We start from the raw sequence: 26,273 nt of genomic DNA, 5'->3' as shown, positions 1-26,273 counted from the left end.
TAATATTTAGATTTTAAAGTAAATGAAGAACTCAAAATGTGGCCGAATGCAAAAAAAAAAAACATACTGAAATAAGTTTAACCTAATATGTGGCAAGTTTCGATGAAATCGGTATAGATTTCGATATTTTGCTTTTAATTTATTTACATAATTTTCTTCCATTGTAAGAAGCAACTCTATATCTGACCAAAATATAGTATAGGTTGCAGAATGACATGTTTAATTTCATGTCAATGGCCCTTCAAAAATGCGACGTCTGTTAGGATTCCATCTGTTGGATATACCCAAAGTGGTGAAGGGTATCATATAGTCGGCCCCGTCCGACTTTACTACTCTCCTTACTGGTTTATATTGAAATAGTTTACTGATTTCTTTCGCCTCTTGGGGGTATTTCAATTGTTTTAATTAATTATTGTTTTTATTTTTCTTGGCAGAAATATTTCGTTATGGAATTTCCAATTTAAACCTCGAATTCTCTAAACAAAGTCTCTCTGCTTTGTATTTCCTGGTTTTTCAAGGATACGAAACCTCCTGGCAAAACATTATTATTTTGCATAATCATCATATAAGGCTCTATCTGATTTTAGGTATTTCTGAGTCCTTACACATGACCTTGTTACTGAGGGGACGTAGTTTGCCATTACAAGAGTGGAGACGCTCGTGCAGATTTGTATTCTATATTGGTCATTATTTTAAAATAGTCCATATTAAAAAATCCCCTCACAATTTTATATAAAACCTAGCCTCGCTTTCAGGCCCTCCTGTGTCTACTGAAACAAAATCTACATATAAACCCTCTTTATTCTATTTTCCAACACAACCATTTTGAAATTTAACCCCAATTAGTTTTAACTACACAATTTTAACATTCCAAATTTAATAAGGTTACACCGAAATATTTAAAATTAAATAAACTTTTGACACATGAACCGATTATTTAATTTTATTCCGAAACGTTAAAATATTTGTTCTCACGTTTTGTTGTTTTATTTCGTTATTTTTTGTATAAATACAAAAACATATATTATTTCCAAAAATAAATATTTTGATTTGTGTGAAATGTATATGAACACAAAATTATTTGATTTATTTTAATTTAGTGTTTTCAATTTTGTTTATTTTTTTTTCGACTATCAAAATTACAACAATTTGTTTAAATATTTTTGTTGTTGACATTTTATTACAAATGTTTTATTAATTATATTTAAATAATGTTGGCCAAGCCTTTTATTATTACTATATACAGGTATATGTTTGTATGTCTGTGTGTGTGAGTGAGCGTCTGAGTTTGCATTTGGTTTTCCATTTATTTATTTATTTTTTTGTAATTTATTCAGTACTAGTAGTTGTTGTTTCATTGTTTTATCACTAATTGTTATGTACATTTGCTAATTAGTTTTTATGTACTATTTTTATATTTTATATTTATTTTCATTTAATTTTTGATATTCTAAACAACATTGTATTTATTTGTATTTTTATTTTTGTATATTGCAATATTGATTTAGTAACTAAACATTATATGTCCTGTTCGATAAATATTTTGTTAATAATTATTATTCATTCATGATATTCAATGTGTTTGCTTTTTTGTTGTTTTTGGGATTTTTTTTTAAATTTTTGGTTTACAATTTTGTTTATTTGTAGTTTCGTTTAAATGTACGAATGATGGTATTGCTTACGATTGTCGTTATTTTTGTTTGTTTTATAATTTTGTTGTTTATTTTTTAATTTTTTGTTTTGTTTTCAATTTTCATTAGTTTTGTTTAATTAGGTATTGCATCTAATATTATATGTAGTCTGTGGGCATATTGTTTATTAATTAACCAATTACAATTCTTTTTTTATTTTTTGTAGTTGATGTTAATGATATTTGTTTATCCTTTTTGTTTGGTTATGGCGAAAATGTGTATGTTTGTTTGTGTGTGTGTAAAAAAATTGGCACCTTTACATGAAGCATTATTTGATTTTATTTTCCTTCTTAGTTTTTCACATGGTTTGGATTGTTTTTATTGTAAATATTTACATTTTATTTAATATACAACATTGTTTGTATTTTATTCTGGAAGTTTTTGTTGCATGAATATTTTTTTTTATCCCAAGTACTCACAAATTGGTGTCCTCTAATGAAAGTTACTCAAATTTTTTTTAAATATATATGAGGATACGAATCGATTTGGTGCGTCCTTAATATGTGAAACCACTTCCAACTTGACATTCAAAATTAACAGTATACAAATTTGAATAACGACCTAGCTCATACCTTGTTGCCTGTATTTGAATTTCTGAAGCTACTGTAGAAGGAAGTCGATAAGATTGAAAGTATTACATAGAACCAACACCGCCACCCCGCATTCTAGTTTTATATATGACTTTTCAAGAAAGTCTCATTAAAATTTAACTGAAAAAAAAAATAAAAATGATGATGAAAATTCAATTTCTTGTGTGTTTCGAAAGTTTGGCTGTCCCTAAGTCCTGAACTTTACAAGTGCAGCTTCAACAATCTCTCTGATTGTAACCATGGCTACGCCAAATTCGTATGGGGTAAAAACATAAACATACTTTGAATACTTTTTTCTTCCCTGTTACTCCTCTTGGGAGCATAGAGCTTCCTCAATGTCATTTTACTCGGTTAGTTGCCGTTGTTTTAACATCTTCCCGTGTAAGGTTATTTTGTATTATTTCTTTGATTATTGTTCGCCGCCAGGTGTTTCGATCTCGATTTTTTGATCCTTGAGTATTCCATTCATGCAGAATTGCGCATGATTTTATATGGGTTTCTGGTTCGTTAGGTTCCACAGCTATACCTTAATTATAGTGTTGGGTCAGAATATTCTGCATATGATCCTGAGGCATATGTTTATGAATACCTGTAGCTTATGCGTGATGGTATTTGACACAATCCAGGTTTCACTGCCGTATTGACTTCATTTTAAGGTTGTTTTTTGTTGTTACAGTGCTTCCGAGATACCAGAATATTCGATATTCAATTTGATTGGCCTTGTAACACGATGTTTGCCGTACTGGTGTTGTTAATTTTCATTGTTTTCTTGATATTAATCTCAAGTCCGACATAGCGTGCCAGTTTCCCACATGTTCTACTTTTGACTGCATGTTGGATATCTTGTGAGAGAGAATGCGTATATCATCCGCAGAGTCTAAGTCTTTGAGCTGTCGTGAGAGACGCCATGTTATTCCTCTTCTCTGAGAGCAGACTTGATTCATTATATCATGCAGAGCAATTGTGAACAGTAGGGATGACAGAGGGCATCGAATTCTTCATCTTCGTACATCGCTCTTATTATTCGCATTATGTTCTGGGGTACTCGCTTTTTGCTTAATGCCTCCCATATGGCAGTTCGTCTGATGGTATAAAATGTTTCTTGAAATCGATGAACAGTAGGTGCAGGGGGTGCGCCATTTTGTAGCTTGTTCTATTATGGCTCATAGGGTGTTGGCTTGGTCCACGCAGCTTCTATTCTATTGTTCATCTCTCAGAATGTTTTCTACTTGACTTTGAATTATTCTCTGAATTATGGTTGAGCAGGGTTATTCCTCTCCAATTGTTACAATCATTCAAGTTGTCATTCACAACAATGTCTTTCTTCTATGTTGGAGGCAGTCACTCCATAGCTTAAATGATGTGAGGTCGAAGTAACTCAGCTGCGGTTCTGCCATCGGCTTTTAGTAAACCATCTTCTCCTGCTGCTTTGTTACTTTTTAATACCTAATACCTCTTTATCACCAAGTTGCGAAAGAGAAAAATCAGACATTTGGAACCTAAGAAAAATAAAATCAATTTTCTAGATAATCTGGAAAAAACAGCCGAGGAAGCAGCTAGCCAGAATAACATGATAAAGCTACACCGAACAATATATATCCTCACAAATAGAAGGTGCACCAGGAGCCAAGCTATTAGAGGTCCTAATGGTAGGCTATTAAAAAAATGATGAACAAACTCAGAGATGGAGGGAACATTTCGAAGAAATCAGTAACATTGAAAATTGTACCGTACCGGTATACCGGTGCTACCTGAAGTTTTCCATAGATAGTGTTTTCAACATCACCAAATAGTATGATATTGTTGATGGTTTGATGTAGAACAACTAGAAAATTTGCTGTATATGTACCAAAATTAGGTAAAATTTACAACTAAAAAATATTTTTTAAAAAAAATATATTTTTTTAATAATAGTGAAATTCGATATTGACAAGATACTCCTAAGATCAAGTCTTATATACCGGTCATTTCTCTTGTCCGGTGGCTTATACTAAAATTTGATGGATAATAATTTTTGTAGAATATTCTGACCTGATATAAGACATTTTTACATGATTTCCAATCATATCTGAAAAAGGGAACCGAAAATACCCTTTCAGAGAGTCGACTGAGGGTTAACGTATTACGCAAAACATACCTCACATTTATATCAGTAATATTGTCAATGACACCATAATGCATGATTTCGATAAAACCTAATCCATACGGTCAAATGGGAAATATTGGCACTCCTTTTTGGGTTAGCTCCCGTAGTGAACTATCAAAATGCCGATACACGTGTCTTCTATTTTTAGCCCCTCTATCAAATATCAAAATGTGTTGCACAGTGTTATTTTGGGACCAACAACATTATTTTCAGTATAGTCGACCAAGTCCGACTATATTGCTCGGCTAACTAGTTTTACATAACTTTATATTTTTATTCGTACCTAAGTCTCTGTTTTCGATATTATTCAAATTTAGTAATTCAACTACTACAACAATAATAATATTATTATTTACATTGTAATATTTGCAATGAAAACACATTAACATTTCCATTACAATGATTACTGTTATTACAATCTTTTACAACTAGCATCAAATGGCTATGGATATGAATTGAAATATTTTCACACAGCAGCAAAATCGTAATAAACTGTGTTTACCAATTTTATTTCAATGATGGAAATTACTTTCCTTTATTGGATATGTATGTACATGATGCGTGATTCTCTGTTCTGTAGATATGTCTACATAATTTTACTTGCACATTGGTTACATGAACCCAGATATCCTTGACACGGAATTTGCACATGTTTATTGAAATCCTTGTACTCACATATGAGTGTATGTGTGTATGATTATCCATCATACCATAATTTCTATTTGATATGATTAACCAATCAATCAATCCAATCACCAAACCATCAATCCAACCAATATTATTGCCATTGTAAAAAAATGTGTTTACAGCATGTGTTCGAGCATTAAAAAAGCAAATGTTTGGCCATAAAACGAAAAATTGTTTAAATGGTGCAAAATTGCACTGCATTCTTTGGTGGTTATCTTGAACTGCACTTTTTGCACTGCTGTTGTTTGCCGTCAAAGTGATAAAATTGTTGTGCGGTTTATGTTTGTTTTAAATGACCTTTCGTTGATATTAAGTTGTTTATGTATGAAGTTCGGAAGGCGATTAACGATGGTGTTTGAGGAGTAATGTGTTTGGTGCAAGGTGAAGTTATTGGGTTAAATTGATTTAAATATAGGTTATTTGAATATGAAATGTCGTAATAAAGTTTTCTTTCATTTCCCTAAACGGCATATACATTAGAACTTTTTACCGGGTTAACCTACTTTATGAGGATTTATTTGACATATATGCAAAGGAATTGACAATTGAAACCCACTGGGTTAACGAAATCCGGTTAAATGCAAGGTAAATCTGTTGTTCTACAAATTATCAGGTTATACTAAAGTAGATTATTTACTCATTCTTATGACACCATTTTTGTTGAAATGCGTTTATCTGTTCAAAAGTTATACGCTTGGAAGCTGGGAGCTGATTTGCATGATTTGAATCATGCCCATCAATAGATGGCGCTATATAAAATTGCACACCTCATTTCTTGTTGCTATAAACATATGAAAGGTATAATCGTCTACTTCAAGATCAAAATTAGGGTTATAAAGTATGGAGTGTTACATTATGTGGGACCAGTACCAGTACCAGAAGGTGTGAGCCGATGTGTCCCATCTTCCAACTTGATTTGAGTTTGAAAGAAATATTACGATATGCAAAGTTTGGATTACGATATGCAAAGCAGCCAGCTAGTCAGACACACTGAGGGGCGGACTAGGAATTTCTATGAGACACATTTCTGCTGTAGCACAGTCGAATTAGCTGCAATTTTGTATTTTGGGTAATAATTGGGTATCAAATCTCCACACTAAAAATGATCAACTTTTTGTCCGGATAGCCCCCATATAAAGGTACTCCCAAAATATCCGGATCGTTAAGATTTTGGACAAGCTTTACAATACAATTACTGTATTTTGCTATTTTGGCTTTAAATTGGGTACCAAATGTTCCTGCCAAAAATTAAATGCTTTGGTATATTAGGCATTAGGTTGAGGATATAAAAACATGGCCGATCAATACCAGAATACGTCCTTGGACCTATCACAGAAAATGGTAAACATTTTGTTAAAAATTTGTTTTATAATATCATGCAAACGGACTATCCGATTAAAACCAAACTTTGAACAACCTAATATTTTTCTATTCTATTCCTTATATTCCTTCTAGTACCTCCCCACAAAGGATTATTTTACAAACCGGTTGACTTAATTTGAAGTGAATTGAATAACCGATTTAATTCATTGGTGGCATCGCAATCCGAAGATTGGTTCTATAGGTCAAATCTTTGATAAAACCAACAATATAAGAACAACGAAACATAAGAACTATGTGTAATTCCGTAGACAACCGCAAACCATAGGCTGAAACTAAATATTTGTCGGCAACACCGATTGACATTGTTTTATTTGTTTTCCTTTTCAAATATTACTACAACCTTCAAAATACACAATTCTGGGAAAGATCGCCCTTATATTATTGAAAATGTGGTTATTTTCCATTACTGGAAACATTAAGCAAAAAATCGAATATCGAAAAACCCGCCATTAATCCATCCAATTCAAAGCGATTTGTACAATTTTTTAAATTAGCATAATTTTCATAGCTGTCAGTTTTGAAATGCTATATTATTGACATACATATAAACGACAAATTCTTCCCTAACAAACAGTGAATGTTTCATCCAAATATCTAAACTCATTTTAAAGTTATAGCCATTTGAAGTTGACCTTGTGGCAAAAATATAGCGGCTACACGATTCTGTTTGCCTGGTACCTCAAATTGGAAAAATGAAGAAATTGCATTTCCACTAAAAGCAGAAAAATGCAGCAGCAACATTGCCGTATTGTGTTATGCTTGAGTTATGATATACGTTGGTAAATTATGAGCATACTTTCAGGCGCACCACTTACATAGAAACGTATAAGGAGAATGTAGTGGTAAACGGTTTTAATGTAACGTCTAAAAGTATGCTCATAATTGACCTACTAACATCAATAACTCTATGCAAGCGATCTGGTAACACAGCTAGCTGGCTGCCTTCTTCGGTTTTTTGCCATATGCATTTCAGCCATTTTTCCACTTTTAGATACTAGGCGAACAGAATCGTGTAGCCGCTATATTTTTGCCACAAGGTCAACTTCAAATGGCTATAACTTTAGAATGAATTGAGGTAGTTGGATAAATCTTTCACTATTTATTAGGGAAGAATGTGTCGTTTATACGTATGCCAATAAATATTGCAATTTCACAACTGAGAACTATGAAAATTTTGCTAATACGACAAAATGTCCGCATTGCCTTGAGTTGCTGTATGGATGGCGGCTGTTACCAAAGTTTGATATTTGATTTTTGTTTAATGTCCCCAGTAATGGGAAATTAACAAAATTGCAAATTCGCTTCAACACTGCAACTCTGCTGTTTTGACATAATTCCCAAGTAACAGGTATGTCTTATGTTAGTTATTTTCAAGGCCCTTGGCAAATGTGTGCAATAAAGTGGTTGTAATCAGGGATGGTCCGTGTGACGAATTTTTAGGTTTTCGACTGCCAAAAGGTGTAAACGTCGAAAACGTCATATACCTGTATAAAATGTAATAAATGTAGTAAACGCCATTTATTTCAATATTATCAGCATATAAAGTTATTTTCAAGAATATATATTATTTTTATATATATCTGACTATTCCTTGCTAGAACTGATAAATTTCTAGAAAATTTTCAAATTTTTTATGGATTTGAGTAAAGCATACGTAATTTCCAAATTGATTAATGGAAATAACTATTTTGTCAAAAACCTAATGAATTTGGGTAGGTTTCCGACGTTTCTGACGTATGTATTATACGTCGGAAATGTATGTCATTTACGTCACTGTTTCTGACAGGCCATCTCTGGTTGTAATATAGAATCTGTTTATCGGAGTGTTAAAATACCCCCCAGCCAATATTAATCCCTATGTAATGATCCCTAGACTCAGGAGTGAATCTAGCCTGTAGCTCTTGTTAAAAAAGAGCATTATAATGCATTACTAAAATTGTATATGATTAGAATGAAAACGACATATATGCGCATACCTAAACTATAGCAGTTCGGATTCTCAAAAGGCAAAAGCTCTGATCGCAAACTATGTTTTTAAGAAAAGGTTCTTGTTTTGACATAGCTTCCATATTCGTCATAAGTTCTGCACCATTTTATGTATTTTTAAGGTTTTAGCCGCATTTATGAATAAAAGTGCCGGAAATGTCGCATGGTATAACGTAGCTTCAATCAAACTACCAGTTAAGTGGGCTTAAAGGTCCGAGTCGCACTGTTAGACACAACCCTCCCAATTATCTAAAATTTTAATATTTAAACTATACTAGGATAAATGGGGTGTCATTTCAATATTATTGAACATTTAAGGAGACATACGAATTTTGTGGATCAAATGCAGCTTTAGAGGCCTCATTGCCCTCAGAAAAAAAAATGGAGCCAATTCAATATTATTTTCTTCTTTGAGGAAATGTGAATGTTGCCCTACCCAATGGGAGACAACATTTCTCGTTTAGATGTAAAATAAAATTTATTATTTCCGGACTATCGGCTACAACTCAGATCGCAAAAACAAGTTCCTGCTAAAACCGATTTTCACATAGACATTGAATTATTTTTGATATTATATGTTTTGGTACCTTCCACCATAGTATGGAGGATATATTTATTTTATAATTACGTTTGTGACCCATCGGAATATTCATTTTCGACCCTATAAAGTATCGATATTCTTGATCAGGGTAAAATTCTAAGACGTTCTAGGCATGCAGGTAATGTAGGGGCAGCCACCATATAGAGGTACCTCTATATTTTTATATTTTCGGTTTTTATAAACGTTTCAAGTTTTTTTTTTTTTTTTTTTTTGGTCGAATTATCTGTAATTGAGTATTTTGCCTTCTAAATGGATACTAAATATTCCCGCCAAAAATTATCACTATCGGTGCTTTATTTTGGGTAGCCCCCATATAAGGGGCTACAAATTATAAATATCGGTCAACTTTTTGGGCTGGACTCCATATAACGGCAAAATATACGGACCTTGAGGTTATTGATCAAGCCTTTCTATTGAATTGACTGCGAAGTTGTATGTTGGATACAAAATTTTCATACCAAAAATTATAAATATTGATTCACATTTCCGGGTAGCCCCCACATAACGATTCCTCCAATTTTGCGTTATTTTGAATATTTTGGACACGAATTTTTAATCGAATTAACTGAAATTTAGTATTTTGGGTTCTCATTCGATACCAGATCTCTCTACTAAAAATTATCTATATTGGTCAACTTTTTTACCTGTAATTTAGTATTTTGGGTTATCAGTGGGTACCACAATATTGGTCTAATTTTTTGGGGAAGACTTCATATACCTCAAAAACTCGGTATTTAGAGTTTTTTAAATGGGTTCTTACAACAGAATTCGCTGTAATCAATTTTTATGAATTCCTATTGGATTGTCCTCATATAACCGTATTCCACCAGGGTGTTTGGAACTCCAGATTGTCAGTTTATATCCCATAAAATATGAAATTCTATGACGATTTAGACCGTCTGTATGTCTGTTGTAATTATACCGCGATTCACAATTAGACATCGCCCCTTAAATTGATTATTGATAGGAAAAGTTGTAATCAAAAGTCATTGCAATTTATTATACGGACGTCGAATATTTCATTCTTTGGCACTTTGTACGAAAAATGAAGTTTCATGTTGCTTTCATACAACTTGTTAAAAAAATACTGAAAAATTTCTATGAAAAAATTAGTAATATTTTTTGTCCCACATTAAGGTATCTATATTCCGGGTATATATTATATATATATTGATTTCTTTTGTTCAGTGATGTATACTAGAATTTGATGTAGAATATTTTTGTCTTTTATACAGTCCTTCTAAAACGACAACTAGTTCCAAAAATGATACAAACTCGGAATAAGATCGGTTCTAAGCCTAAAATTAGTTTTCTTATTTTTAAGATTTTTGACGTTCAGATTGATTTTTGTGTTTAAGTCTATTCGGAGACTTATTTTGCAACTTCATTGCGGACATTTTTGAAGAATATTCCGACCTGCTATATTCCCGTTTTAAATGACTTTTCAATCATTTTTTGAAATGGACCCCGAAAAAACCTTTTCAGAGTGTCGTCGGAGGGTTATCGTATTCGACAAAAATATTCTTTACATTTATATCAGTAATATTGACAAAGACACCACATACCTAAAATGCAAGGATTTCGAGAAATTCAAATCCGAATACATTAAAATGTCTTACAAAACGCCGATACACGTGTCTTCTATTTTTAACCCCTCTATATATATATATATATTTTTTTTAACTTCCCGACAATTATTTCTTGTATTGTACAGTGTAACTTGAAATTATTGCAAATTTATAAGTCTTTTATGTTTTCCGAATTTAAATTTTAACGCATTTTTTTTCTAAGTAAAAAATTCTACCCTGTTGATAGAATTTTTCAAGTGTAACAAAAACACATGCTAACTGATATTTCAACCATGAAAATGTTTTTCTTTTTTTGTATGTCCCTAAAAATGTAGATATTTACAATCAATCTTATGTTCTAAATACAAAACAGGAGAGAAAGACAGACTGAGAGAGAAAATTTGAAAAAATAATAAAAAAAACGAAAAGATTTTTGTTTTCTTGATTTCATTTATATATATGTATGTTTGTTTTTTTTTTTGTAGCAGAGTACTAGTACTAGTTGTTGTATGTTATATATCAACCTACAAACGTCATATGGACGAATTTGAAGACAACAGTAGAAAATAAATAAATAAATAAACAAATAAAGCTAAACAAAAACAAATTCTAAAAAAAAATTTAAAATATATATGTATAGGAAAAAGTCTACAACCACATATTTCACTATGATGATGAGTTCTTCTTCGAATCGATTCCGTTCGTCTTGTAAGGATATACAGGTGATGATGTTGTTGCTGTTGTTACTATTGCTATAGTTTACTTTGGTTTCCGGTACACGTTGATTGTTTATGCATCACTTTTTTTCTTGTTGCAGGATACTTTTTTTCATTCTCCCTTTTGTTGAAATTGCTGTTATCCTTTCGGATGATCCTTTGGTATTTGTTGGTTCGGCAGATGCAATTGCAACTGCATATTTTCATGGGTATTATGTTTGAGGGTGGCTGGGGGGAGGGGGGTCTTTGCTTGCTTGGGAGATGGATGTCTGTGTGCGTGTGAATAGGGACCAATATGATGCGTGGTGGGGAGCGGAAAAGTTGATGTGAATGCTTCAGTATTATTTTACGCTTACATGCAACTATTGTTGTTGTTGACTTTCATGCTTCCTTCAGACCATTGTGTGAGTGGTGGAGGAGGTGTTGCTGGTTGTAGTTGTGATGCCTGTGGATTGTGATGCGGTTGTTGTGGATGTTGTTACTTGTCCCGTACTGGCATTGCTGTTCGTATTCGCAGTGGTTTTGTTATTGTTTTTATGCCATTTGTTGACATATGCTAGGGGTATTTCAATTTGTATTTCCTGAATATTTTCATCGCCATCATCGTCGTCGTCATTGTCCGCAGCAACACCTGCTGCTGCTGGTCCGCAACTATCCAGATAACGGCCACCGAGGCCTCGGGTGCCGCCTACACTACTGACACCATCATTCGCTTTGAGAAAACTGCTGGATTTATCCTTAACACTAAATTCACCGCCACCACCTCCTGTGGCACTGGTGCTGAAATTCTTCCATGTATCCAATGTACGTGATGGTGTACACAACAGGTTTGTGGTTTGGTTTGTCGACAATGAGCCACCGCTACCCCCGCCGCCAGTACCCAACAAATGGAGATTTTGCATTGATGCTGATGTGGGTGTGGGTGTAGGCGCCAATAGCGCCCCATCCCTACATTATAAACTTTCGACTAGTTGACTGGTACGCCTCTGGGCGTGGCTAGCATTCAAATAGCTTTCCGAATAGACACTTTTCGCCCGATTATCATAGCGCATACTGCCCCGCCGCATATCCATATCGAGCGCCATGTGTCGATCACGCCACCAATTGCAAAACAAACACTGCAGGGTATTTCGAAATGCCTCTCGAAAGTCACGATTGAAATAAGCGTATATCAGTGGATTCAGTGTCGAATTGAAATAGCCAATCCAGAAGAGTATGGCCACCACAATTTCGGGTACATCACATTCATCACAGAGTGTGGTAATTGTGTACCTGCAAAGAAACACCGGGGAGAGAAGAGGGGGAGAGATTATAAATTTAGAAATTTCAGATGATTTAGCAATTTAGAGAAATTTGTTATGAGCTAATTTAAAAAAAAAATATTAAAATAAAATTAAAAATATTTTTAAGGACTTCTATAGGCGTGGGTTTTTAAAACTGTTTAAAAAATATGATTAAAACAAAATGTTAATGTCTTGTAGGGACTTATATAGGCGTGCATTTTCTAAAGAATATTTTTTCAAGGGGTCTATACAAGGCATGGATTTTTTTAAAGAATATTTTTTCAAATGGTCTATACAAGGCATGGATTTTTTTAAAGAATATTTTTTGCATCATCAGATTGAATAGTGAGCTAATATGTGCCGCGAGTTCGCCCACAAGAACTATAAGAAAATGGGTTGAGGAGTCGGGTTAGTTGCCCACTCTCGGAAAACCCAACCTACTATGAAAAAGCAAAGAGAAAGAAAACCAAACCCCCCTAATGTTGACGACCCCCGCAAACGTATAAAGAACCACGATATGCGAATCTGCACTTGGAATGTTCGCACGTTGTACAGAACAGGCGCAGTGTTCGCTTTGGTGGATGTACTCACGAAGTACGAAGCCGATATTATTGCCTTACGGGAAATGCGATGGAAAGGGACAGGCGTAAGTAAATCAGACGATTTCGCCCTGTATTATAGCTGTCATGAAACGAGACGTGAATTTGGCTGCGGATTTATGGTTAGCAGGAGAATAAAAGACCTCGTCTCCAGATTCACTCCAGTAGATGAACGAATTGCCATAATCCGTATAAAAGCGAAGTTCTTCTACATCAGTCTCATTTGCGTCCTTGCCCCGACCGAAGATAAAGATGAACAGACCAAAGACATATTTTACGAGTGCCTAGAAACAGCATATGACTGTTGCCCTGGCCATGACATTAAAATTCTGCTAGGAGATTTTAATGCAGAAATCGGAAGGGAAAATATCTTTGGCCCCACCGTCGGAAAATTCAGCCTCCATGAAGAAACATCCGATAACGGCATGAGGTTGATTGACTTCGCGGCAGCATAAAACATGGTAGTTAGCAACACTAGATTCAAGCATCTCGATATACACAAGGCCACCTGGATCTCTCCTGATCAAGCAACGAGAAATCAAATTGATCATGTTGTGATAGACGGAAGGCATTCATCCAGTGTTTAGACGTACGATCGATCCGAGGAGCGAATATTGATTCGGACCATTACCTTGTGGCAGCCAAGGTACGCAACCTTCTTAATTTAGCAGCAAATGTGCGATCCAACACAACATGGAAACTCGTCGTCGAAAAGCTGCAAATACAACAGGTACCCGAGCACTTCTTGTCCCGATAATAATATAGAAGCACAATGTCAAAGAATTGCCCACTCCCTACAAACTGCAGCAAAAGCAACACTTGGATACCAAAAACCACCACCAAGAAACCCATGGTACGATGAGGAGTGTCGTAATGCTATTGATGTGAAAAACGCAGCGTATAGGGTAACCCTGCAGACAGTAACAACAAGTAACGTGATGTAGAATTATCGGGAGAAAAGGAGAGAGGAGAAACATGTTTTCAGAAAAAAAGAAGAAAGAACAAGAAAAACGTGAGCGTTAGTAAATCGAGAAGTACAGGAGTACGAATGAAGTCCGGAAATGTAGAATTATCGGGAGAAAAGGAGAGAGGAGAAACATGTTTTCAGAAAAAAGAAGAAAGAACAAGAAAAACGTGAGCGTTAGTAAATCGAGAAGTATAGGAGTACGAATGAAGTCCGGAAATTTTACCAACGAGTAAAACACCAAACCGAAGGCTTTGATGCAGGTACAACCTCCTGTAGAGATGAAGAAGGAAACCTGGTGACAGATACAGACAGCGTGTTGAGGATCTGGAAGGAGCATTTTGAAAAGCTTCTGGTATCAAATAGTGGTGGTGAAGAAGATACCCCAGAACCAATAAGAGATGATGGTATATAGTGTATACCACCTAGCCAAGATGAGGTCATAAAAGCAATTAATCGGCTCAAGAACAATAAAGCAGCAGGAGCCGATGGGTTACCAGTCGAACTATTCAAGACTGGTGGCCAGATACTGGTCAGGAGCATGCACCAGCTGATTAGTACAATTTGGCTATAGGAATGCATGCCCAAGGATTGGAACCACAGCATCCTGTGTCCCGTGCACAAAAAAGGAGACAAGACGATATGTGCCAACTGTAGAGGTATAAGTCTCCTTCCCATCGCATATAAAGTGCTTTCCGGTGTGCTGTGTGAACGACTGAAGCCAATGGTAAATGATATCATTGGACCATACCAATGCGGCTTCAGACCTGGCAAATCCATGACTTTTCAGATTTTCACTCTGCGCCAAATCCTGGAAAATACCCACGAAAAACCCATCGACACATACCACCTATTTGTCGAGTATAAAGCCGCAATCGACAGCCTATCCCTTCAGAGGTGTTTAAAGCAATGTCTACGTTCGGCATTCCTGCAAAATTAGTACGGCAATGCAGTATAACTTTAAGTGGCACAAGGTCAGCAGTTAAAGTAGGAAAGGACCTACAAGGACAAGGTGACAGTTTGTCGTGTGATCTATTTAACATCCTGCTCGAAAAGGTCATACGAGACGCAAAGGTGAACAGAAATGGCACTCTGTACACCAAACAACACATGTTACTCGCCTACGCCGATAACATCGATATAATGGGTCGAACATTGCGAGTGGGCTAGGGGCTATACAAGGCGTGGATTTTTTTATAGAACATTTTTTCCATATTTTTTTAGGGGCTATACAAGGCGTCGATTTTTGATAGAAAACTTTTTCATGAAATCAACCAACACTCACTTGATCTGCTTCATATATTTTTTCATAACTATTTGAACAAAATCTTTGTTGAGATTTCGCAAACTTTCTATTTTTACATTTTTTGGAAGTCCTAGTGTGTTGAAATTCTTTAACAATAAAACCAAACAAACAATCTAACTGGAATTTCATGAAAAACCCAACCAGTTGTAACACAATAACAAAACAAACAAAATTGGGGAAAACTAAATATTTGTAAAAGTTTATTTATGGTTAAATTGTTTTGTTTGTGTTTATTTCTGTTGTTGTTGTTATTGTCGTTGTTTTTAGTATTCCTACTAACTAACAACAGCTAAATTTATGTTTATATTCATGGTAGAAATGGTTAGTAACAAAAATATATAAGGACAAAAACAACAAATCAACATAAAAAAGGGTATAAAAAGAGATTGTCCGGGGAAATGAAGAACAAGTATTTTATATAATTTTCCATTTCTTTACTTTAGTTCAGTCGATAAAATAAACCAAGTACTTAAATTTCTATTTAATGATGATGATGAAAATAGAGATTCCATAAAGAATATTTTTTTAGTTGTTGTTATTTGTTTTGTTATTTCCCATGAACTTACCACAAAAAGAATGGCAGCCAACAGAGTATGAATGTACCCATGATTATACCTAATGTTCTTGCAGCCTTGTGTTCTCGTTTCATTTTAATTAAATGTTTATCTTTGGTCGGTGTATGATCCTGTTCGACCTCGTGCATTGTCAATTGTTTCGAGGAACCAGAACCGCTTAGAGCTTCACCTGGCACAAATAGAGAAAAAAGAAAAACGAAAAAATTAAGAAAATTAAATTTTCATTTCTCTGCATTTCAAATTGTAATAAAAAATAACGCATTTAGCAATAATAAATTATGAATATTTATGGCTTAAAATTAAAACTTATAAAATGGATAAAAAGAAAAACAAATTCTCTATTTTATTTTAATAGCCATAAAATAATGTTCTCCCCTTATGGCGTATGAGTAATATTTTATAAGCTATGTTGCTGTTTTACCCCAGTACATGTGTATGTATGAGCACTCGCATAACTTATACGCCACATAGAATGATTTAGGTTAACAGCTCCATATTGCTGCCTAGTTGTTAACAAACTAGTTGGCTTATGGCTGTTTTGGTTATCGTTTTATTTTCTCCAGTTTTTTTGCCATATTTGCAAAATTTATTTCACTTTGAGTTTTCAATTTTTTCCCACTAGCTGTTTTTATTACTTTTTGTTTTAAGTTGCGTTATTGTCGGGGTTTTTTTGTGTGTGTTCAGCTGCTTATCTGCATACGGAAGTTTATATGTGGACATAAATTTGTAATAACCCAGCATAACTTGGTGTATTGGGGGAAAGGGTTAGTTATTTTGTTGTCGCAGGGAAGAATGTATGGTATGACGGAAATAAAATATAACTTTGTATTCTCCCACATAAAAGAGTTGCAATGTATGTTACTGACCAATTATCAATAATCAAACGAAAATGCGGAATTAAAAGTCTTGGAAAGTGACAGATTTTTTGGAAATTCATACTAAATAGTTCTAAATAGTGTAGAATAGGTTTAAATCTAAATTTGTCTATATAGCTTCGCCATGAGGTAAGATCATAGGTCAGAATTATCATCGTATTGAGAATAAGGATTAACTCTGTTTAAATATATGAGAATCAGTTATGATTTGAATATAAAATCAACATATATTTTCGCCATACTCCATGTAAGTGGAGCGCCGAACTTCCAACGTTTGTCCGATTGACAGGAAATTGCCCATGTCAATTTGAAGTGTCAACAGAAAGTGAGTTGAGTTTATATTAAATTGTTTTAAATTTAGATATAACTCCACGTAGATTTTGATCCGATTTCAAGTGAACGGTGTTCCAAATATCCAAATTTGTCCCAATGACACAAAACGTTGCTTATTCTTTAAATAGAGTGGCATTTGAAAAAGTTTTATTAAAGTAGTACAACCAAGGTTTATTCATAAGGTTAACAAGGAGGCGAATTCGAAGTCTTCATTGACTGTCAAATTTATTGTTTGAAGAATAAATTAACAAAAAATATTTTTATTCGAACCAAAATATACGTGCACATTACTATCATTACCTTTTTTTGAAAGATATTTTGAATTTTTATCCTGTTCTGGCTGGTATTTCGCGATTAAAAAGTTGACAGCAAGAGAAGACTAAGCCATGAATTCGCCTGCCGGTTAACCTTATTAATAAACCTTGAGTACAAGCTTATTCTGGCTTATTTGTTATTGTTTTTTTTTTTTTTTTTTGTCAAGAATGACAGAATCACTGTCTAGTGTAGAAGTACATCAATTTGTATACCCTACTAAACTTGGGTGGGTCAAACGTCAGTTGGCTCGAAGAGTTTGTATCTCCGCGAAATATTGGTGCTGCAACATCTTCAATATACAGTCGAGATCTCTTATAACGACGGTCAGGGGACCGGTAAAATTGGTCGCTATAAACGACATGTCGTTATAAGCAATATCAAATAAACGGCAGAGTTTTTTCGGGACTTTAGATACTACCTTTATAACCAAAATGTTGTTATTAACGATGTCGTTATAAACGATTTAGACTGTACCCTATCCAAACTAGCTGAGTCGATCTAGACATGTGAGTACGCCCGTCCTTGAGTCCATTGTAATTTGTAAATAAAGTAAATGCTATAGTTATTGACTATTCGTCGCGAACTTTTGTATTCGGTTCTAGCTAACATGCTTATATATAGTGGATCAAAACCCTTATTTTGTATATTTTTCCGGTCGTCCTAGAGTTCACAATTATTACCCTATCACAACAAAATTGAACCTGGGATGTCGCGTTACTGGCGAGATAATTTGAGATGAATTTCACGCCACTTTTTGTTTTCGGTGGCCATCAGACAATATTTAGGGATGAAATGGGTCCAATTTTTTACTTTTGTCTATTTTTCTATTCGTTTCCGAGGCCACAATCATAAGCAGAACATTTCAAATTTTACACGGGGACCAATATTTAGCGGGTCTGATGCACCAAGATTTTTGTGTGTAAAATTACAAAATGATGCAAATGCTCACTCTGGTAAATCATTATTCCAAAAGGTTGCCAGTCTTGGAAATATGATCTAATCGAATTCTATTGATTGAAGAGGTCGAATATGTGACATATACTAAACGATTTTTAGCGGTCTGCATATTTGAATATTGCGAAATATAACCCAGGTTCGGAATATAGAACCTCCAAAAATTTAACTTCAGTGGTATTTGTGTAGGGTATCATATGGTCAACCGCTTCCAATTATATAGCCCGCTCATAAGGTTGACGATATAAAGGCAAAAATATGCTAGAATTTAAATTTTGGAGTTAGTTCCACATGTGGATAACCTATGGCCCTAATGTTCATGTTTCAAATTTCTCCGAAGACTTTAGGCAAATAAATTGGGGTATACCACTCAGAATTTCCCATCACACGTTTCAAATCGGGACATAGGCGAGGATTTTTTAAAAATATTTTTTTTCAAGGACTATAGAATGCATGGATTTTTTTCCAATGATTATATAAGGATTCGATTTTTTTAATTTTTTCCAACGACTATGCAAGGCGTAGATATTTCAAAGATTATTTTTCAAGGCATATTCAAGGCGTTGGTTTTTCAAAGAATAGAATTTTGTAAACAATATTTTTTTTTCAAGGACTACCTAAGACGTATATTTTTTAAAGAATATTGTTTTGAGGCCAAAACATGGTGTAGATTTTGTATAAAACTTATCTTTCAAGGACTACCCAATGTGTAGATTTTGTAATGGATATCTTTCAGGACTATCCAAGATGTCGATTTTCTAACGAATATTTGTTCTAGGACAAACCAATGAACTATCCAGCGTAAATTAAAAAGTTATGGACTATACAAGACTATATTTTTTCGGCGGACTATATAAGGCGTAAAGTTTTATACAATATTTAGAAATAAATAGTCCAAGGACGAATAACACTGTGAAACTAATGCAAGGTTATAATCTGCAATGGAAAACCTTGGTGAGTATATAAAAACATCAAGAATAAAAAATTCGCCATAATTTAAAGCAATTGTGAGAGTTTTTTTTCAAATTTTGCTTTTGCAAAATAGTCAGGCTGAATCCCAGTTTGTTGTTTTTATAAAAAACAACTATTTATTAGTGGGGAATGTATGGCATTGTTTGCCGTTTGCCGAATGACAAAATATTTTGTCATTCTCTCTTGATTCCTTGTGTGTCCTCTCTCGCCTTAATTTATTGCACTGGATATCAATTATCCCAAGATGCGATTTTTCATCCTCGCAATATTCTACATAATGTTGTGCATAAGATTTTAGTTGAGGTCCCCATTAGTTAGTATGTGCTTTCCGTCTCTGCCTCAAGTGATATTTTTCTTTACGCCTAACTGTTGGGAATATAAAATTTTTGGGTGAAGCGTATTATTTGATATTTAACTCTTCGCCTCCACTATGTTATCAATGGTTTCTGTACATCCAGAACGATAGTCTGGTAACAGAATAAGAAAACAAGCCTATTCGAAGTTTGGTAGTAGCTTTTAAAAATAGAAATTCTTCTACTGATTAAGTCCTTTTAAGAGGACCAAATTCACTCTCGGTAGTAGAAAGTCAGCCTTTCCCATATTATGATGGCAGAACTATGGCCAACAGCACATCAGCAAAAATATATATTTATTATTACTTTTTGTTTTAATTTCCCACAAACTGCTGAAGGATAGAGGGGAGGATGGGTCTATACAAAAGTAGTGAAATAGTTTGCTAACAAATAATGGTGAAATCATCAAATTCAAATACTTTTTGGTTTTTGTAGCAATAAGTTTGATTGATTTGAGTGAAGAAAATTATTAATTTCTTAATTAGTTTCATTCGGGAATTCTTATGAAACTAGTTTTAAAAGTTTATGAGAAATAATATTTACAATTTTGTAGTAGTGGTTTCATTACTTACTTCCAGTTCCCGCCACCGTTGAATGACGATGCATCAGCATTGCATTGCCATGCCGCATCATCATCTGTTTCTCTTGACGATTCGCCTCACGAAATATAGCCAAATAGGTGAATATCATTATCGTACAGGGTATCCAAAATGATATCGAACTTGAGATGACACAATAGGGTTTATTCACAATAAAGGAGCACACATCCGGATGTAATTTCACATAGTTCTTATGATGATCGGTGGTATACCAGCCAATGAAAATGGGCAGAAATGAGAGCAGGGCTGGCGAAATCCATGTATTGAGTATCATAATGCCGACGACACGTTTTGTCATGCTGATGGGATATTTTAAAGGCTTAACAATGGCATAATATCTGAAAATAAGGAAGAAATGAAAAAAAAAAATATATTAAATTGAAGAAGATTCGTATATCAAGGGAAATACAAGGCGTGAATTTTTTAAAAAAATATTTTTGAGGGTCTATACAAGGTGTGGATTTGTTAAACAATATTTTTCAGGGTCTTTACAAGGCGTGGAGTTTTTAAAGAATATTTTTCAGGGTCTTTACAAGGCCTGGAGTTTTTAAAGAATGTCTTTCAGGGTCTTTACAAGGCGTGGAGTTTTTAAAGAATATTTTTCAGGGTCTTTAGAAGACCTGGAGTTTTTAAAGAATATTTTTCAGGGTCTTCTCAAGGCGTGGAGTTTTTAAAGAATATTTTTCTGGGTCTTTACAAGGCGTGGAGTTTTTAAAGAATATTTTTCAGGGTCTTTAAAAAGCCTGGAGTTTTTAAAGAATATTTTTCAGGGTATTTACAAGGCGTGGAGTTTTTAAAGAATATTTTTCAGGGTCTTTAGAAGGCCTGGAGTTTTTAAAGAATATTTTTCAGGGTCTTTACAAGGCGTGGAGTTTTTAAAGAATATTTTTCAGGGTCTTTACAAGGCGTGGAGTTTTTAAAGAATATTTATCAGGGTCTTTAGAAGGCCTGGAGTTTTTAAAGAATATTTTTCAGGGTCTTTACAAGGCGTGGAGTTTTTAAAGAATATTTTTCAGGGTCTTTACAAGGCGTGGAGTTTTTAAAGAATATTTATCAGGGTCTTTACAAGGCGTGGCGTTTTTAAAGAATATTTTTTCAAATTAAAAAATTTACGCCTTCTAAAAACCCGTGACAAAAAATCTTTAAAAAATCCACGACTTGTATAGACCATTGAAAAAAGGATCTTTAAAAAATCCATGCCTTGTATATACCCTTGAAAAAATCCACGTCTTCTAATATCTAACCCATGAAAAAAGAATCTTTAAAAAATCCACGCTTTGTATAGACCCTGAGAAAAATTTTTATACTAGGCGTGGATTTTTTAAAGAATATTTTTTAAGCCTCTATATAAGACGTGGATTTTTTAGAGAATATTTTTCAAGCCTCTATATAAGGCGTGGATTTTTTAGAGAATATTTTTTCAAGGGTCTATACCCGGCCTGTATTTTGGAGAATATTTTTTCAAGTGGAGAATATTTTCTCAAGCGTCTATAAATAGCGTGGATTTTTTAAAGAATATTTATACCCTTCACCACACGGTGGTACAGGGTATTATGTCTTTGTGCATATGTTTGTAACAGGCAAAAGGAAAACAGATAGACCCATAGTTCCTTTTGAGGATATGCATCGAATCACTTTCTCAGTCGATTTATGCATGTCCGTCCATCCGCCAGTCTGTCTGTTGGTGTTAAATTGTACAGGTCGCATTTATTATCCGAATTAGATGAAATTTGGCACAGTTCATTTATTTGGCCCAAGGATAGGGTTCGTCCTATTGGGAAAAATCGGTTCAGATTTAGATATAGTTCACATATATATTTTCATACGAATGGTGCACCAAAATCCCTACATATCTTTCGAATTGTACTAAATTTGGCATAACGTACTGAATTGAGCCTACAATGATGTCTGCCAAGTTTCGGGAAAATCGGTCCAGATTTAGATATAGGTCCCATATATATTTTCGTCCGATTTAATGTAAATGGTGCACCAAAGTCCCTATATAGCTTTAGATTTGTACGAAATTTGACGTAAGTTACTGAATTGAGCCTGTCTGCTGAGTTTCGTGAAAATCGGTCCAGATTTAGATATAGCTCCCATATATATAGTTTCGACCGATTTAATGTAGATGGTACACCAAATTCACTATATATCTTTGGATTTGCACGAAATTTGGCATAACATACTGAATTGAGACTGAATCTGCCAAGTTTCGGGAAAATCGGTCCAGATTTAGATATAGCTCCCATATATAGTTTCATCGGATTTTATGTAAATGGTGCACCAAAGTCCCTATATATACTTCGATTTGCACGAAATTTGGCATAACATACAGAATTGAGTCTAGAGTGATGTCTGCCACGTTTCGTGAAAATCGGTTCAGATTTAGATATATCTCCCATATATATTTTTGTCCGATTTTAGGGAAATAGTGCACCAAAGCCCTAATATATCCTTCGAAAATAAGGATATATTAGGGCTTTGTAACCTAACATGTGACAGGTTTCGATGAAATCGGTTTAGATTTCGATATTTTGCTTTAAATTTATTTACATAATTTTATCCCATTGTAAGAAGCAACTCTATATCTGACCAAAATTTAGTATATGTTGCAGAATGACGTGTTTAATTTCATGTTAGTGGTCTGTTGGATATACCCAAAGTGGTGTAGGGTATCATATAGTCGGCCCCGTCCGACTTTACTGCTTTTCTTACTGGTTTAAAGTATATTTTTTCAAGGCTCTATACAAGACGTGGATTTCTTTAAAAAATATTTTTTCAAGGCTCTATACAAGGCGTGGGTTTTTAGTTCTTAGTTATATTTACGGTAGTTAAAAAGTTTTTGAACGGAAATTTTGTAAATTTAGAGACTTAAAATGATTTCATCATGGTCCTGAATATCAATTCACTTCTCTGCTTAATTAAAATAATTTCCTAACCAACAAAAAAGTTTAAATATTTTTCCTCTACACAACTTCAATTAAAGCAATAAAATGCAAATTCAAGTTGAAAACGCTCCATTTTTGAAGTGTTAACACTTAACTTTAATGGCAAAACACTTTCGGTATTATCTTCAGCTGAAGATACGTAAAACGAACTTCAACACCATTTCCCGACATTGCCCATTGCATTTTAGTGGGTAATCCAAGAAAAATCCATTAACGGTGTGTTTGTCCTTTTCTCGAAAAATATCTTCAACAGGAAATTCGGCACTCTTTGCACCTTTCGCTGGCACAATTTTTTTCTAGGTAGCTGCCAAAAAGCAGAAGCCTTTAGAAAAAATTGGTCACAATGAAAGTGAAAATCTGAATATTTATCATCAGCAGTTCCGTTACAAAACGAAACGAAAAAGAGAGAACTCAAATGGGAAAGAGAACAAACCGAATAAAGTGAATGCTAATGTGTGAAGACATTACGTCGTTACTTCTGCTTGTGGTGGGGCAAATGGGAAATGCAGAAGAACCCATCCGAAGGGAATCCGTTGAAAAATATGCTGTCCCATTCGTAGCTGCCGGCATGGGACTGATAACTTTGGTGCCAATCATTATCCTCATCAATGGCACCACAAAAACGAGAAATCGAATTGGTCATTTTCGTAGCCCAATGCAGAACAATGAAAAATTATGCCTCCCCTTGCTCAAAGTCAATTGCCCTGCAAAAAGTCATTGCAATGAATGAAACGATAAAACGATGGGGGATCGTTTGGTTAGTTGCCACTCCGTCTGTCCGTATGCTCCCCTTACAAGTGTTGCAATTTCCATTCTGTAAGATTCTTGCGAATCTTTGCATGGCCATTTGCGGAATGAAATGACCACACATCATGCAGTGGCCAGTCGTCAGTAACAGCCAGATTGTAGTCTATTCGCATTTGACCAGAAGAAGAACAAGAAAGGATCAAATGTAACCATTTGACTGTAAACGTTTTGAGGCGTCACAACACCCTCCCATCTCGAATAATTCTCAACCAACAAATGAAAGTTCCACTTTGCAAACAGAGATATGCTCATGAAGCCACCACCCGCTTGAATTACTCTCGTTGGCGAATGATGTGTGTGTATGTGCGTCTGTGGGTGTGCAATTAAATGCAAAGGCAATGAAATATCTTTTCAAGGAATCATTCCGTCGACAAGGGAAAACATATTTTTCCGAATTTCAATGGGCATACGGAATGAAAGGATGAATATTTATTGGGTATATTGTATTTGTGCAGGCATATGGATGGAATTATTATTTATCCTTTTTGTAAAAAGAAATGGGATAGGAGATTGTGAGAGAAAACACAATGTTGGATGGGTATCAATGGTGTTTGTTTTTCGTAAAGTGTTGAAATAGAGGATTTGGCAGGATGGACCAGAAGGACTCTTTAAAAAAGGAAGCCTATTGTGGCCTCTGGAAAAAATCCACGCTGTTGGTCTTTAAAAAATCCAGTATTATTGGTTCTAAAAAACAAAACCTTTTAAAAAATTCACTCTTATTGGTCTAAAGGTCCTTGTAAGAAAGTATTTAAAAATACATGAAAAAAAAATCCTTTAAAAAATGCACGCCTTTAATGCTGCCTAAAAAAATAATATTTAAGATATAAAAGACTCCGAAAAAATATTCTTTAAAAATCGAAGCATATTGTGGCCTCTGAAAAAAATATTCATTAAAATTCCAAGCCTATTGTGGCTCTATAAAATATTCTTTAAAAATCGAAATCGTGGCCTTAAAAAAATATTCTATAAAAATTTACTAAGCTCCTAGTCACTGAAAAATATTTCTTTAAAAATTATTCTACGAGACCTGAAAAAAATGTTCTTTAAAAATTCTACTACCATCGTAGCCTCTGAAAAATATACTTTGGAATAAATATACTTTGAAAATTCTTCTCTCCTCGTAGCCCCAGAAAAATGTTTCTTTAAAAATTCTTCTCCCCACGTAGTCCCTGAAAAATTGTTGTTTAAAAATTCTACTACCCTCGTTCATTACGCTGTGCCAAATTTCGTGCAAATCGAAAGATATATAGGGACTTTGGTGCACCATTTATATTAAATCGGACGAAAATATATATGGGACCTATATCTAAATCTGAATCGATTTTTCCCAAGTTCAATAGGGTTCGTCCCTGGGCCAAATAAATGATCTGAGCCAAATTTCAACTCATTCGGATAATAAATGCGACTTGCACTTTGATTAAGTTAAACATGGACGGACAGACGGACATGCATAAATCGACTCAGAAAGTGATTCTATGCATATTCTCAAAAGGAACCATGGGTCTACCTCGAATTCTTTTGCCTGTTACAAATATGATACCCTGTACCACAGTGTGGTGAAGGGTATAAATATTCTTTAAAAAATTCTCGCATATTATAGCCCATGCAAAAATATTCTTTAAAAATCCATTCTTATAGGTCCTTGAGAAAATTTTATTTAAGAAGGCCACACCTATAATGGACTGTAAAAAATATTCTTTAACAAAACTTCGGTCCATAAGAAGGTCCTTGAAAAAATTTTTTTTAAAAATATCCACGCCTTGATAAGATATATTTTTAAAAATCCTCGCCTCTGAAAAAATATTTTTTAAAATATCCTCCCCTCTGAAAAAAATTGCTTTAAAAAATCTAAGCCTGATTTAAAAAAAAAAAAAATAGACGGGGCCGACCATATGATACCCTACACAACTTCCACGGACAACTAACTTTGTGTAGATCTATATTCTGAGCTTGGCCAATATTTCACGATTATTGAACCATCTGGACCATCTAGAGGCTGAAAACTATTACTAATGTTCAGTA

The 26,273-nt window shown here is 34.3% G+C and overlaps 2 protein-coding genes across 2 annotated transcripts in view; both read right to left on the bottom strand.

The window, feature by feature from the left end:
• Positions 1 to 11,760: 11,760 nt before the first annotated feature.
• On the bottom strand, positions 11,761 to 12,270 carry LOC133334252 (uncharacterized). Its single transcript, XM_061542542.1, has one exon. It carries the CDS (start codon positions 12,268 to 12,270, stop codon positions 11,761 to 11,763), a length of 510 nt encoding a protein of 169 aa, XP_061398526.1.
• The window catches only part of LOC133334241 (octopamine receptor beta-2R-like), a 52,199-nt gene continuing 38,146 nt past the window's right edge, over positions 12,221 to 26,273 (bottom strand). Inside the window, exons 4-6 of the mRNA XM_061542533.1 lie at positions 20,470 to 20,834; positions 16,087 to 16,264; positions 12,221 to 12,640 (exon numbers count right to left, since the gene is read on the bottom strand). Of these exons, the coding sequence (XP_061398517.1) occupies positions 12,322 to 12,640; positions 16,087 to 16,264; positions 20,470 to 20,834 (862 nt within the window). The 3' untranslated portion in view covers positions 12,221 to 12,321. The remainder of the gene's footprint in view (positions 12,641 to 16,086; positions 16,265 to 20,469; positions 20,835 to 26,273) is intronic.

The sequence above is a fragment of the Musca vetustissima genome, unplaced genomic scaffold, assembly GCF_032173495.1.
Source record: "Musca vetustissima isolate MV318-11 ecotype Yass unplaced genomic scaffold, APGP_CSIRO_Mvet_v1 utg8147, whole genome shotgun sequence".
NCBI lineage: Eukaryota > Metazoa > Arthropoda > Insecta > Diptera > Muscidae > Musca > Musca vetustissima.
The sequence above is the reverse complement of the archived record's forward strand: the minus strand, read 5'-3'. Positions and strand labels throughout refer to the sequence as shown.